Source organism: Cuculus canorus, chromosome 29, assembly GCF_017976375.1.
Source record: "Cuculus canorus isolate bCucCan1 chromosome 29, bCucCan1.pri, whole genome shotgun sequence".
In the NCBI taxonomy this organism is placed as follows: Eukaryota; Metazoa; Chordata; class Aves; order Cuculiformes; family Cuculidae; genus Cuculus; species Cuculus canorus.
The window spans coordinates 596,211-610,574 of NC_071429.1; the positions used below are offsets into that span (position 1 = coordinate 596,211).

Consider the following 14,364-nt stretch of genomic DNA (forward strand, 5'->3'; position numbering starts at 1 on the left):
TGCTGACCCCCCCCATGATGTTGACCCCCCCAAATGATGCTGACCCCCCCCATGATGCTGATCCCCCCATGATGCTGACCCCCCCAAATGATGCTGACCCCCCCAAATGATGCTGATCCCCCCCATGATGCTGACCCCCCCAAATGATGCTGATCCCCCCAATGATGCTGACCCCCCCCATGATGCTGACCCCCCCAATGATGCTGATCCCCCCCATGATGCTGATCCCCCCATGATGCTGACCCCCCCAATGATGCTGACCCCCCCAAATGATGCTGATCCCCCCCCATGATGCTGACCCCCCCCATGATGCTGACCCCCCCATGATGCTGACCCCCCCAATGATGCTGATCCCCCCCCAAATGATGCTGACCCCCCCATGATGCTGACCCCCCCCATGATGCTGACCCCCCCAATGATGCTGACCCTCCCCATGATGCTGATCCCCCCCCAAATGATGCTGACCCCCCCATGATGCTGACTCCCCCCATGATGCTGACCCCCCCAATGATGCTGACCCTCCCCATGATGCTGATCCCCCCCAAATGATGCTGATCCCCCCCCAAATGATGCTGACCCCCCCCATGATGCTGACCCCCCCAATGATGCTGACCCCCCCATGATGCTGACCCCCCCCATGATGCTGACCCCCCCAATGATGCTGATCCCCCCAATGATGCTGACCCCCCCCAATGATGCTGACCCCCCCATGATGCTGACCCCCCCATGATGCTGACCCCCCCAAATGATGCTGACCCCCCCATGATGCTGACCCCCCCCATGATGCTGACCCCCCCAAATGATGCTGATCCCCCCAATGATGCTGATCCCCCTCAAATGATGCTGACCCCCCCCAAATGATGCTGACCCCCCCCATGATGCTGATCCCCCCAAATGATGCTGATCCCCCCCCAAATGATGCTGATCCCCCCCATGATGCTGATCCCCCCCATGATGCTGATCCCCCCAAATGATGCTGATCCCCCCCATGATGCTGATCCCCCCCATGATGCTGACCCCCCCAATGATGCTGATCCCCCCCATGATGCTGACCTCCCCAAATGATGCTGACCCCCCCAATGATGCTGATCCCCCCCCATGATGCTGATCCCCCCCAATGATGCTGACCCCCCCAATGATGCTGATCCCCCCATGATGCTGATCCCCCCCAAATGATGCTGACCCCCCCATGATGCTGACCCCCCCATACCCCTTACACCCCCTTATACTCCCCTATTCTCCCCCATTAGTCCCCATTCCCCTCCGTTCCCCCTCATCTCCCGTCAATCCCCCCATAACACCCCATTCCCCTCCTCATCTCCCCCCATTGTCCCCCCATTCTCCCCATTTCCCCCCATTCCCCCCTTATCTCCCCCTTATCTCCCCCAATTCCCCCCCATTGCCCCCATCTCCCCAATTCCCCCCCATTCCCTCCTATGTCCCCCAATTCCCCCCCATTCCCCCCATCCCCCCAATTCCCCCCTATCTCCCCCAATTCCCCCCATTCCCCCGCTTATCTCCCCCCTTATCTCCCCCCATCTCCCCGAATTCCCCCCTTATCTCCCCCATCTCCCCCCATCTCCCCCAATTCCCCTCTATTCCCCCCTTATCTCCCCCCTATCTCCCCCAATTCCCCCCATTTCCCCCCTTATCTCCCCCCATCTCCCCCAATTCCCCCCATTCCCCCTTATCTCCCTCCATCTCCCCCAATTCCCCCCATTCCCCCTTATCTCCCTCCATCTCCCCCAATTCCCCCAATTCCCCCCATCTCCCCCCCATCTCCCCCAATTCCCCCAATTCCCCCCATCTCCCCCCCATCTCCCCCAATTCCCCCATTCCCCCCTTATTTCCCCCAATTCCCCCCATTCCCCCCTTATCTCCCCCCATCTCCCCCAATTCCCCCCCATTCCCCCCTTATCTCCCCCCATCTCCCCCAATTCCCCCCATTCCCCCCTTATCTCCCCCCATCTCCCCCAATTCCCCCCCATTCCCCCCTTATCTCCCCCCATCTCCCCCAATTCCCCCCCTTCCCCCTTATCTCCCCCATCTCCCCCAATTCCCCCCATTCCCCCATCTCCCCCCTATCTCCCCCAATTCCCCCCTTATCTCCCCCCATCTCCCCCAATTCCCCCCATTCCCCCCATCTCCCCCCTATCTCCCCCAATTCCCATCTCCCCCCATCTCCCCCAATTCCCCCCATTCCCCCCTTATTTCCCCCATCTCCCCCCATTTCCCCCCATTTCCCCCCTTATCTCCCCATATCCCCCTTATCTCCCCCATCTCCCCCAATTCCCCCCATTCCCCCCTTATCTCCCCTATCTCCCCCAATTCCCCCCTATTCCCCCCCTTATCTCCCCCCTATCTCCCCAAGTCCCCCCTTATTTCCCCCATCTCCCCCCATTTCCCCCCTTATCTCCCCATATCCCCCTTATCTCCCCCCTATCTCCTCCAATTCCCCCCTATTCCCCCCTTATCTCCCCCATTCCCCCCTATTCCCCCCTTATCTCCCCCATTCCCCCCTATCTCCCCCCTTATCTCCCCCCTATCTCCCCCAATTCCCCCCTATTCCCCCCTTATCTCCTCAATTCCCCCCATTCCCCCCTTATCTCCCCAATTCCCCCCATTCCCCCCTTATCTCCCCATATCCCCCTTATCTCCCCCTTATCTCCCCTTATCTCCCCCAATTCCCCCCTATTCCCCCCTTATCTCCCCATATCCCCCTTATCTCCCCCCTATCTCCCCCCTATCTCCCCCAATTCCCCCCATTCCCCCCTTATTTCCCCCCTATCTCCCCCCATTTCCCCCCCTCCATCCCCCCCCTCTCCCCCTTTACCGACGTTCCCGGGCCCGCGGCGCCCCCCCCGCGCCCTGACGGCCTCTCGGATGCGCTCCACCTCCTGCTGATAACGGCGCTTATCGAGCCTCGCGCCCTCCTTGGCCTCCCTCAGCGCGCCCTCCAGCGCCTGCACCCGCCCAGCCGTAGCGCGGAGCCGCTTCTCCAGCTTCGGAAGCTCGCAGCGCAGGTCTGCATTGTCACGGACCAGCTGGGGAACGGGGGGGGGTCAGCGGGGGGGGGGGGACCCCCTGAGGGCACCCACAGAGCATCTACAGAGCATCCACGGGGCATCCAGAGAGCATCCAGAGAGCATCTACAGAGCATCCGCTGCACCCACAGAGCATCCACTGCACCCACAGAGCATCCACAGAGCATTCGCTGCACCCAGAGAGCATCTACAGAGCATCCACAGAGCATCCACAGAGCATCTGCTGCACCCACAGAGCATCTACAGAGCATCTACAGAGCATCCACAGGGCATCCACTGCACCCAGAGAGCATCTACAGAGCATCTCCAGGGCATCCATTGCATCCACAGAGCATCCAGAGAGCATCTACAGAGCATCCACAGGGCATCCGCTGCACCCACAGAGCATCTACAGAGCATCTACAGAGCATCCAGAGAGCATCCAGAGCATCCACAGGGCATCCACTGCACCCACAGAGCATCTACAGAGCATCCGCTGCACCCACAGAGCATCCAGAGAGCATCTACAGAGCATCTACAGAGCATCTACAGAGCATCCGCTGCACCCACAGAGCATCTACAGAGCATCCACAGAGCATCTACAGAGCACCCACAGAGCATCTACAGAGCATCCACAGGGCATCCAGAGAGCATCCACTGCACCCAGAGAGCATCCAGAGAGCATCTACAGAGCATCCACTGCATCCAGAGAGCATCCAGAGAGCATCCAGAGCATCCACTGCACCCACAGAGCACCCACAGAGCATCCAGAGAGCATCCACTGCATCCAGAGAGCATCCAGAGAGCATCTACAGAGCATCTACAGAGCATCCACAGAGCATCTACAGAGCATCCGCTGCATCCAGAGAGCATCCACAGAGCATCCACTGCACCCAGAGAGCATCCAGAGAGCATCCAGAGAGCATCCAGAGAGCATCCACTGCACCCAGAGAGCATCCAGAGAGCATCCACAGAGCATCCACTGCACCCACAGAGCACCCACAGAGCATCCAGAGAGCATCCACTGCATCCAGAGAGCATCTACAGAGCATCTACAGAGCATCTACAGAGCATCCAGAGAGCATCTACAGAGCATCCAATGCATCCAGAGAGCATCCAGAGAGCATCCACTGCACCCACAGAGCACCCAGAGAGCGTCCAGAGCATCTACAGAGCATCCACTGCACCCACAGAACATCCAAAGCATCTACAGAGCACCCACTACACCCACAGGGCACCCAGAGCATCCAGAGCACCCACAGGGCATCCACTGCATCTACAGAGCATCCACAGGGCATCCAGAGAGCATCCAGAGCATCTCCAGAGAGCATCCACAGCACCCACAGAGCACCCATAGAGCACCCACAGGGCATCCAGACAGCATCCAGAGCACCCACAGAGCCCCCCCTCCACCCTTACAGTTCCATGGGGGTGGGGGTGTCCCAGCCCCCCAATATTGCCGGGGGGGGGGGGGGGAATCCCATCCACCCCCAGGAGTGCCACATGCAGCAATGGGACTGTGAGTGTGGAGTGAGGGGGCACCACAGCCAAAGGGGGGGGGCAGGTGAAGGGGAGGGGGCAGGTGAAGGGGGGGGCAGGTGAAGGGGGGGGGCAGGTGAAGGGGGGGGCAGGAAAGTGCTGAGCAGGGCAGTGCCCCCCCCCCCAAAAAAAAAAACAGAAAAAAAATGGGGGGGGGGGGTCTCCAGGTAGCCGGGAAAGAGGGGATTTGGGGGGATGGGGGGGGGGGGTACCTTGGATACCCAGAGATCCAGCTGGGGGGGGCAGCGGGGGGGCAACAGAGGGGGGTCAGAATGGGGGGGCTGGATGGGGGGCAGGGGGGGAGAATGGAGTTGGGGGGCTGAATGGGGGGGACGAAGGAGTTGGGGGGGCTGAATGGGGGGGGCAGGATGGGGGGCAGAATGGGGGGCGGGGGGGAGGATGGAGTTGGGGGGCTGAATGGGGGGGCAGAATGGGGGACAGGGAGGGAGGAAGGAGTTGGGGGGCTGAATGGGGGGGGCAGGATGGGGGGCAGGGGTGGGAGAATGGAGTTGGGGGGCGGGGGGGGAGAATGGATCTGGGGGGGCTGAATGGGGGGGACAGGATGGGGGGGGCAGAATGGGGGGCGGGGGGGAGAATGGAGTTGGGGGGGCTGAATGGGGGGGGCAGGATGGGGGGGCAGAATGGGGGGCAGGGGGGGAGAATGGAGTTGGGGGGGCTGAATGGGGGGGGAGAATGGAGTTGGGGGGGACTGAATGGGGGGGCTGAATGGGGGGGGCAGGATGGGGGGGGTCAGACTTGGGGGGGTCAGACCGGGGGGGGTCAGAATGAAGTGTGTGTGTGTGTGTGGGAGGGGTCAGGATGGAGCCCAAATGTTGGGGGGCTGGCAGTTTGGGGGGGGGCTATGAGGGGGCTGGGGTACCCCCTTTTTGCCCCCCCCGTACCCCCTTTTTGCCCACCTGTTTGTGAACCTTTGTAAGCTGCTCCAGGTTGTTCTCAAGAAAGGAAATCTTCTGCTTCTGGGAGTGCAGCCCCCCACTGTCCTCGGGCTCCAACTCGGCGCTCTGCGCACCCCGAAACAGGGGCACCCCAAAAACAGGGGCACCCCGAAACCCATGGCACCCATACACCACGACACCCCGAAATTCATAGCGCCCCAAAACCCATAGCAACCCGAAACAGGGGCACCCCGAAACCCATGGCACCCATAGACCACTGCACCCCGAAATTCATAGCGCCCCAAAATCCATAGCACCCCAAAACAGGGGCGCCTCGAAACCCATGGCACCCATAGACCACTGCACCCCCAAATTCAGAGCACCCCAAAATCCATAGCAACCCGAAACGGGGGCACCCCGAAACCCATGGCACCCATAGACCACGACACCCCGAAATTCATAGCGCCCCAAAATCCATAGCACCCCAAAACAGGGGTGCCTCGAAACCCATGGCACCCATAGACCACTGCACCCCCAAATTCAGAGCACCCCAAAATCCATAGCAACCCGAAACGGGGGCTCCCAGAAACCCATGGTACCCATAGACTATGACACCCCGAAGTTCATAGCGCCCCCAAAATAGGATACCCCGAATTCATAGCACCCCAAAACCCATGGCAGCCATAGACCACGACACCCCGAAATTCATAGCACCCCAAAACCCATAGCACCCCAAAACAGGGGCGCCTCAAAACCCATGGCACCCATAGACCACTGCACCCCGAAATTCAGAGCACCCTAAAATCCATAGCAACCCGAAACGGGGGCTCCCCGAAACCCATGGCACACATAGATCACTGCACCCCGAAATCCATAGCGCCCCAAAATCCATAGCGCCCCAAAACAGGGGTGCCTCAAAACCCATGGCACCCATAGACCACTGCACCCCGAAATTCAGAGCACCCCAAAATCCATAGCAACCCAAAACGGGGGCTCCCTGAAACCTATGGCACCCAGAGACCATGACACCCCGAAATTCAGAGCACCCCAAAATCCATAGCAACCCGAAACGGGGGCTCTCTGAAACCCATGGCACCCATAGACCACTGCACCCCGAAATCCATAGCGCCCCAAAACAGGGGTGCCTCGAAACCCATGGCACCCGTAGACTACTGCACCCCGAAATTCATAGCGCCCCCAAAATAGGATACCCTGAATTCATAACACCCCGAAACCCATGGCACCCATAGACCACGACACCCCGAAATTCATAGCGCCCCAAAACCCGTAGCACCCCAAAACGGGGGCACCCTGAAACCCATGGCACCCATAGACCACTGCACCCCGAAATTCATAGCGCCCCAAAACCCATAGCAACCCGAAACGGGGGCTCCCCGAAACCCATGGCACCCATAGACCACTGCACCCCCAAATTCAGAGCACCCCAAAATCCATAGCAACCCGAAACGGGGGCTCCCAGAAACCCATGGTACCCATAGACTATGACACCCCGAAGTTCATAGAGCCCCCAAAATAAGATACCCCGAATTCATAGCACCCCAAACCCCATGGCAGCCATAGACCACGACACCCCGAAATTCATAGCACCCCAAAACCCATAGCACCCCAAAACAGGGGCGCCTCAAAACCCATGGCACCCATAGACCACTGCACCCCGAAATCCATAGCGCCCCAAAATCCATAGCACCCCACAACAGGGGCACCCCGAAACCCATGGCACCCCAAAACCCCCAAACCGAGCCTTTTTTACCCCCATTTTTACGCCCCTTTTTTCCCACCCCCTTTTTGCCCCCATTTTTTACCCCCTTTATTAACCCCCTTTCCCCCCATTTTTTTTTGCCCCCCCTTTTTTACCCCCTTCCCCCCCATTTTTTACCCCCAGATCCCCCCCTTTTTACCCCCAACTTTCACCCTCCCCCCTTTCACCCACTCTGCCCTCCCTTTTTACCCCCATTTTTTACCCCCCTTTTTTTTACCCCCCCAATTTTTACCCCCCCCATTTTTTACCCCCTCTGCCCCCCCACTTTTTTGCCCCCCCCCCCATTTTTTACCCCCCCCTCACTTTCTTGACTCGAGTTGTGACGTCTTGAACAAACAGTTTGCGAAGGTTGTGGAGGGTCTGGAGTTCACGAGCCTGGGGGGGGGGAAAGAGGGGGTGTCAGGGGGTCCCCCAAATCCCCCAGACCCCCCCAAGCCCCCCAGGACCCCCCAGGACCCCCCCAATTTACCACAGTCTCCTCCAACCCTTTGAGATCCTGTTTGGACTGCTCGTGGCGCTCGTAGAGTAACCTGGGGGGGCACCCCAAAATTAAGAGGGGGGGGTCACCCCCAAATTAAGGGGGTACCTCAAAATTAGGGGGGTCCCCCAAAATTAAGGAGGTACCCCAAAATTGAGGAGAGCAACCCAATATTAAGAGGGACACCCCAAAATTAGGGGGGGGGACCCCCACCCTCCCAAGGATGATGCGAGGGGGGGGTCCCCCCAAGGTCCCGTGGGTGATATTGGGTCCCAGGGGTGATGTTGGGGTTCCAGGGGTGATATTGGGGTCCCGTGGGTGATATTGGGGTCCTAGGGCGATGTTGGGGTCCCATGAGTGATATTGGGGTCCCAGGGTGATATTGGGGTCCCATGAGTAATATTGGGGTCCCAGGGGTGATGTTGGGGTTCCATGGTGATATTGAGGTCCTGGGGTGATGTTGAGGTCCTGGAGTGATGTTGGGGTCCCATGGGTGATATTGGGGTCCTGGGGTGATATTGGGGTCCCAGGGGTCATATTGGGGTCCTGGGGTGATATTGGGGTTCCAGGGGTGATGTTGGGGTCCCATGGGTAATATTGGGGTCCCAGGGGTGATGTTGGGGTCCCAGGGTGATGTTGGGGTCCCATGGGTGATATTGGGGTCCTAAGGTGATATTGGGGTTCCATGGTGATATTGGGGTCCCAGGGCAATGTTGGGGTTCCATGGTGATATTGGGGTCCCAGGGCAATGTTGGGGTCCCAGGGTGATGTTGGGGTCCTGGGGTGATGTTGGGGTCCCATGAGTGATATTGGGGTCCTGGGGTGATGTTGGGGTCCCATGGGTGATATTGGGGTCCTGGGGTAATAGTGGGGTCCCAGGGGTGATATTGGGGTCCTGGGGTGATATTGGGGTCGCATGGGTTATATTGGGGTCCCATGGGTGATATTGGGGTCCTGGGGTGATATTGGGGTTCCAGGGGTAATATTGGGGTCCTGGGGTGATGTTGGGGTCCTGGGGTGATATTGGGGTCCAATGGGTGATATTGGGGTCCCAGGGCGATGTTGGGGTCCCGGGGTGCTGATCTTGGGGTCCCGGGGCGATGTTGGGGTCCCAGGGCGATGTTGGGGTCCCATGAGTGCTGATGTTGGGGTCCCCCGGCGCTCCCGGGGTCTCACGTGAGCTCCTGCAGCCGCGCGGCCTTCGCGCGTTCCTCCGCCCTCAGCGCTTCGTGCTCCGCCCGGAGCTTCTCCAGCTCCAACCGCAGGTTCTGATTGAGACTGGGAACGGACAGACGGACGGACGGGTGGACGGGGGGACGGACAGAGGGACGGAGGGAGGGAGTCCCTCTGAGGGATGGAGGGACAGAGGGAGGGACAGAGGGACGGAGGGAGGGAGGGATGGAGGGAGACAAAGCTCAGGACAGGGATGGGGACATTAGATGGGAATGGGGTCAGGGTGGGGTCAGGGTGGGGTCAGGGTGGGGTCAGGGTGGGGTCGGGGTGGGGTCAGGGTGGGGCCAGGGTGGGGCCGGGGTGGGGCCGGGGTGGGGTCGGGGTGGGGTCAGGGTGGGGCCGGGGTGGGGTCGGGGTGGGGTCAGGGTGGGGTCGGGGTGGGGTCAGAGTGGGGTCAGGGGTTGGGGTCAGGGTAGGGTCAGGGTAGGGTCAGGGTGGGACCAGGGTGGGGCCAGGGTGGGGTCAGGGTGGGGCCAGGGTGGGGTCAGGGTAGGGTCAGGGTGGGGTCAGGGTGGGGCCAGGTTGGGGTCAGGGTGGGGTCAGGGTAGGGTCAGGGTAGGGTCAGGGTGGGGTCAGGGTGGGGCCAGGGTGGGGCCAGGGTGGGGTCAGTATGGGGTCAGGGTGGGTCAGGATGGGGTCAGGGTGGGGTCAGGTTGGGTCAGGGTGGGGTCAGGGTGGGGTCACGGTGGGGTCAGGGTGGGGTCAGGTCGGGGTCACGGTGGGGTCAGTGTGGGGTCAGGGTGGGGTCAGGTTGGGTCAGTGTGGGGTCAGGACGGGGTCACGGTGGGGTCAGGGTGGGGTCAGGGTAGGGTCAGGGTAGGGTCAGGGTGGGACCAGGGTGGGGCCAGGGTGGGGTCAGGGTGGGGCCAGGGTGGGGTCAGGATGGGGTCAGGATGGGGTTAGGATGGGGTCAGGGTGGGGCCAGGTTGGGGTCACGGTGGGGTCAGGGTGGGGTCAGGGTGGGGTCAGGGTGGGGTCGGGGTGGGGTCAGGGTGGGGTCAGGTTGGGGTCAGGGTGGGGTCAGGGTAGGGTCAGGGTGGGACCAGGGTGGGGCCAGGGTGGGGTCAGGGTGGGGCCAGGGTGGGGTCAGGGTAGGGTCAGGGTGGGGTCAGGGTGGGGCCAGGTTGGGGTCAGGGTGGGGTCAGGGTAGGGTCAGGGTAGGGTCAGGGTGGGGTCAGGGTGGGGCCAGGGTGGGGCCAGGGTGGGGTCAGTATGGGGTCAGGGTGGGTCAGGATGGGGTCAGGGTGGGGTCAGGTTGGGTCAGGGTGGGGTCAGGGTGGGGTCACGGTGGGGTCAGGGTGGGGTCAGGTCGGGGTCACGGTGGGGTCAGTGTGGGGTCAGGGTGGGGTCAGGTTGGGTCAGTGTGGGGTCAGGACGGGGTCACGGTGGGGTCAGGGTGGGGTCAGGGTAGGGTCAGGGTAGGGTCAGGGTGGGACCAGGGTGGGGCCAGGGTGGGGTCAGGGTGGGGCCAGGGTGGGGTCAGGATGGGGTCAGGATGGGGTTAGGATGGGGTCAGGGTGGGGCCAGGTTGGGGTCACGGTGGGGTCAGGGTGGGGTCAGGGTGGGGTCAGGGTGGGGTCGGGGTGGGGTCAGGGTGGGGTCAGGTTGGGGTCAGGGTGGGGTCGGGGTGGGGTCAGAGTGGGGTCAGGGTGGGGTCAGGGTGGGGTCAGGGTGGGGTCAGGTCGGGGTCAGGACGGGGTCAGGGTGGGGTCAGGTTGGGGTCAGGGTGGGGTCAGGATGGGGCCAGGGTGGGGTCAGGGTGGGGTCAGGGTGGGGTCACGGTGGGGTCAGGGCGGGGTCAGGGTGGGGTCAGGGTGGGGTCACGGCGCGGCGGTGTCGTCTCTCACTCTCGCAGTTCGTCGATGATTTTCTGCCGTTCGTTGATGTCATCGCGCAGACGACCGCAGTGCTGCAGCTGCGCCTCCCGCTGACCCTCGAGCTGCAGCGCCAGCGCCTTCGGACCCCAACAGCGACTGAACCCCAACACCACCGCACCCCAACACCGACCGAACCCCCAAACCCGCCTGAACCCCCAAACCAACCGCACCCCCAAACCGACCGAACCCCAACACCCGACCAAACCCCCAACAGCGCCTGAACCCCAACACCCGCCGGAACCCCCAACAGCGCCTGAACCCCAACACCCGAACCCCCAAACCCGACCGCACCCCCAAACCGACTGAACCCCCAAACCGACTGAACCCCCAAACCGCCCGAACCCCGAAACCTGCCTGCCCCCCAACAGCGCCTGAACCCCAACACCACCGCACCCCAACACCCGACCGAACCCCAACAGCGCCTGAACCCCCAACACCCACCGCACCCCAACACCCGACCGAACCCCCAACAGCGCCTGAACCCCAACACCACCGCACCCCGACACCCGCCTGCCCCCCAACAGCACCTGAACCCCAACACCCACCACACCCCAACACCCGACCGAACCCCCAACAGTGCCTGAACCCCAACACCCACCACACCCCCAAACCGACAGCACCCCCAAACCCGCCTGAACCCCCAAACCCACCGAACCCCCAAACCGCCCGAACCCCAACACCCACCCGAACCCCCAAACCCACCGAACCCCCAAACCACCCGAACCCCAACACCCGCCAGAACCCCAACACCTGCCGGAACCCCAACAGCCGCCTGAACCCCCAAACCGACCGAACCCCCAAACCACCCGAACCCCCAAACCCAACCGCACCCCAACACCCGCCTGAACCCCCAAACCGACCGAACCCCAACACCCGCCGGAACCCCCAAACCACCCGAACCCCCAAACCCGCCTGAACCCCCAAACCCACCGAACCCCCAACAGCCGCCTGAACCCCAAACTGACTGCACCCCAACACCCCACCGAACCCCCAACAGCCGCCTGAACCCCCAAACCCACCGCACCCCAACACCCGACCGAACCCCCAAACCACCCGAAGCCCCAAACCCGTCTGAACCCCAACACCCGCCGGAACCCCCAAACCCAACCGAACCCCCAACAGCCGCTGGAACCCCCAAACCACCCGAACCCCCAAACCCACCTGAACCCGAAACCGACCCCTAACACCCACCTGAACCCCCAAAGTGACTCTGAACCCCAAAATTGAGCCTCCCCCAGCCCCCCCCCGCTCACCTTGACCTCATCGGTGTTGGGGCTCTCATCCCGGTCCCGGTGGGGCCCCCCCTGAGCCATCTCTGCCGGATGAATCGGAGTTGGGGGGACAAAACGGGGCCCCAAATGCCCCCACACACACCCCCCCAGCCCCACAGTGAACCCCGAGCCCCACTGCACCCCCCCATTCCCATGGGACCCCCCCAGCCCCCCTCATTCCCATGGTACCTCCCCCCCCAGCCCCCCCATTCCCATGGTCCCCCCCCCATTCCCATGGTACCCCCTCTCAATCCCATGTTCCCCCCCCCACAGCCCCCCCCATCCCCACGGTCCCCCCCCCATTCCCATGGACCCCCCTATTCCCATGGTCCCCCCCCCATTCCCATGGTCCCCCCCATCCCCATGGTGCCCCCCCATTCCCACGGCCCCCCCCATCCCCCGGTCCCCCCATTCCCATAGCCCCCCCCATTCCCGGTCCCCCCCATCCCCCCGGTGCCCCCCATCCCCGGTGCCCCCCCATCCCCGGTGCCCCCCATTCCCGGTGCCCCCCATCCCCCCGGTGCCCCCCCATTCCCGGTCCCCCCCATTCCCGGTGCCCCCCATCCCCCCGGTGCCCCCCCCATCCCCCCGGTGCCCCCCCATCCCCGGTCCCCCCCATTCCCGGTGCCCCCCCATCCCCCCGGTGCCCCCCATCCCCGGTGCCCCCCCCATTCCCGGTCCCCCCCATCCCCCCGGTGCCCCCCATTCCCGGTGCCCCCCATCCCCCCGGTGCCCCCCCCATCCCCAGGGTGCCCCCCCCATCCCCATAGCCCCCCCATTCCCATGGTCCCCCCCCCCATTCCCATAGCCCCCCCCATTCCCATGTTCTCCCCCTCATTCCCATGGTGCCCCCCCATCCCCATGGTCCCCCCCCCATTCCCATGGTCCCCCCCCCCCATTCCCATAGCCCCCCCATTCCCATGGTCCCCCCCCCCATTCCCACGGTCCCCCCCCATCCCCATGGTCCCCCCCCCATTCCCACGGTCCCCCCCCATTCCCATGGTGCCCCCCCATTCCTATGATACCCCCCCCATCTCCCCCCATTCCCATGGTCCCCACCCCCCCAGCCCCCCCATTCCCATGTTCTCCCCCCCATTCTCATGGTCCCCCCCATCCCCACGGTGTCCCCCCCATTCCCATAGCCCCCCCATCCCCACAGTCCCCCCATCCGCGGTGCCCCCCCATCCCCGGTGCCCCCCATCCCCGGTCCCCCCCATTCCCGGTCCCCCCCATCCCCGGTGCCCCCCATCCCCGATGCCCCCCATCCCCCGGTGCCCCCCACTCCCATGGGTGCCCACCCCGGGCCTGCAGGCGGGCGATCTCCTCGCTGAGGGCGTCGTGCGTCTCCTCCAAGTGCCGCTTCTTCAGCTCCACCGACTGCATATACTCCGTCAGAGAGCGGATCTTCGCCTCGTGCTGCCGGAGGGGGAGGAGCCACCGCCACGGGGTCACCAACGGGGGGCGCCAACCATGGGGTTATCAACCATGGGGTCACCAACCATGGGCCACCAACAGGGGGCGCCAACCATGGGGTCACCAACCATGGGCCACCAACAGGGGGCGCCAAACCATGGGGGCACCCAACCATGGGGTCATCAACCATGGGCCACCAACAGGGGGCACCAACCAGGGGGCACCAACCAGGGGGCACCAACCAGGGGGCACCAACCAGGGGGTTATCAACCATGGGCCACCAACAGGGGGCGCCAACCATGGGGTCATCAACCAGGGGGTCACCCAACCATGAGGTCATCAATTATGGGGCTACCAACCTTGGGGTCACCCAACCATGGGGTCACCAACCAGGGGGTCACCAACCAGGGGACACCAACCATGGGCCACCAACCAGGGGGTCACCCAACCATGGGGGCACCAACCATGGGGCACCAACCAGGGGGTCACCCAACCATGGGGCCACCAAACCATGAGGTCATCAACTATGGGGCCACCAAACCATGGGGTCATCAACCATGGGGTCGCCCAACCATGGGGCCACCAAACCATAGGGTCACCAAACCATGAGGTCACCAACCATGGGGTCACCAAACCATGGGGGCACCAACCAGGGGCCACCAACCAGGGGGTCACCAAACCATGGGGTCACCAACCATGGGCCACCAACCAGGGGGCACCAACCGGGGGCACCAAACCAGGGGGCACCAACCAGGGGGCACCAAACCAGGGGGCACCAACCATGGGGTCACCAAACCATGGGGTCACCAACCAGGGGGCACCAACCAGGGGACACCAACCAGGGGGCACCAACC

The 14,364-nt window shown here is 63.2% G+C and overlaps 1 protein-coding gene across 13 annotated transcripts in view; it reads right to left on the reverse strand.

Annotated features, from left to right (window-relative positions):
* The window catches only part of KIF5A (kinesin family member 5A), a 41,312-nt gene that overhangs the window by 3,797 nt on the left and 23,151 nt on the right, over positions 1-14,364 (reverse strand). For all 13 annotated transcript variants that reach the window (XM_054051702.1, XM_054051711.1, XM_054051699.1 and 10 more), the window contains 8 exons: positions 13,396-13,513; positions 12,080-12,141; positions 10,797-10,903; positions 8,893-8,994; positions 7,708-7,768; positions 7,542-7,613; positions 5,480-5,584; positions 2,834-3,044 (listed from right to left, as the gene is read on the reverse strand). In XM_054051702.1, coding sequence (XP_053907677.1) covers positions 2,834-3,044; positions 5,480-5,584; positions 7,542-7,613; positions 7,708-7,768; positions 8,893-8,994; positions 10,797-10,903; positions 12,080-12,141; positions 13,396-13,513 — 838 coding nt within the window. The remainder of the gene's footprint in view (positions 1-2,833; positions 3,045-5,479; positions 5,585-7,541; positions 7,614-7,707; positions 7,769-8,892; positions 8,995-10,796; positions 10,904-12,079; positions 12,142-13,395; positions 13,514-14,364) is intronic.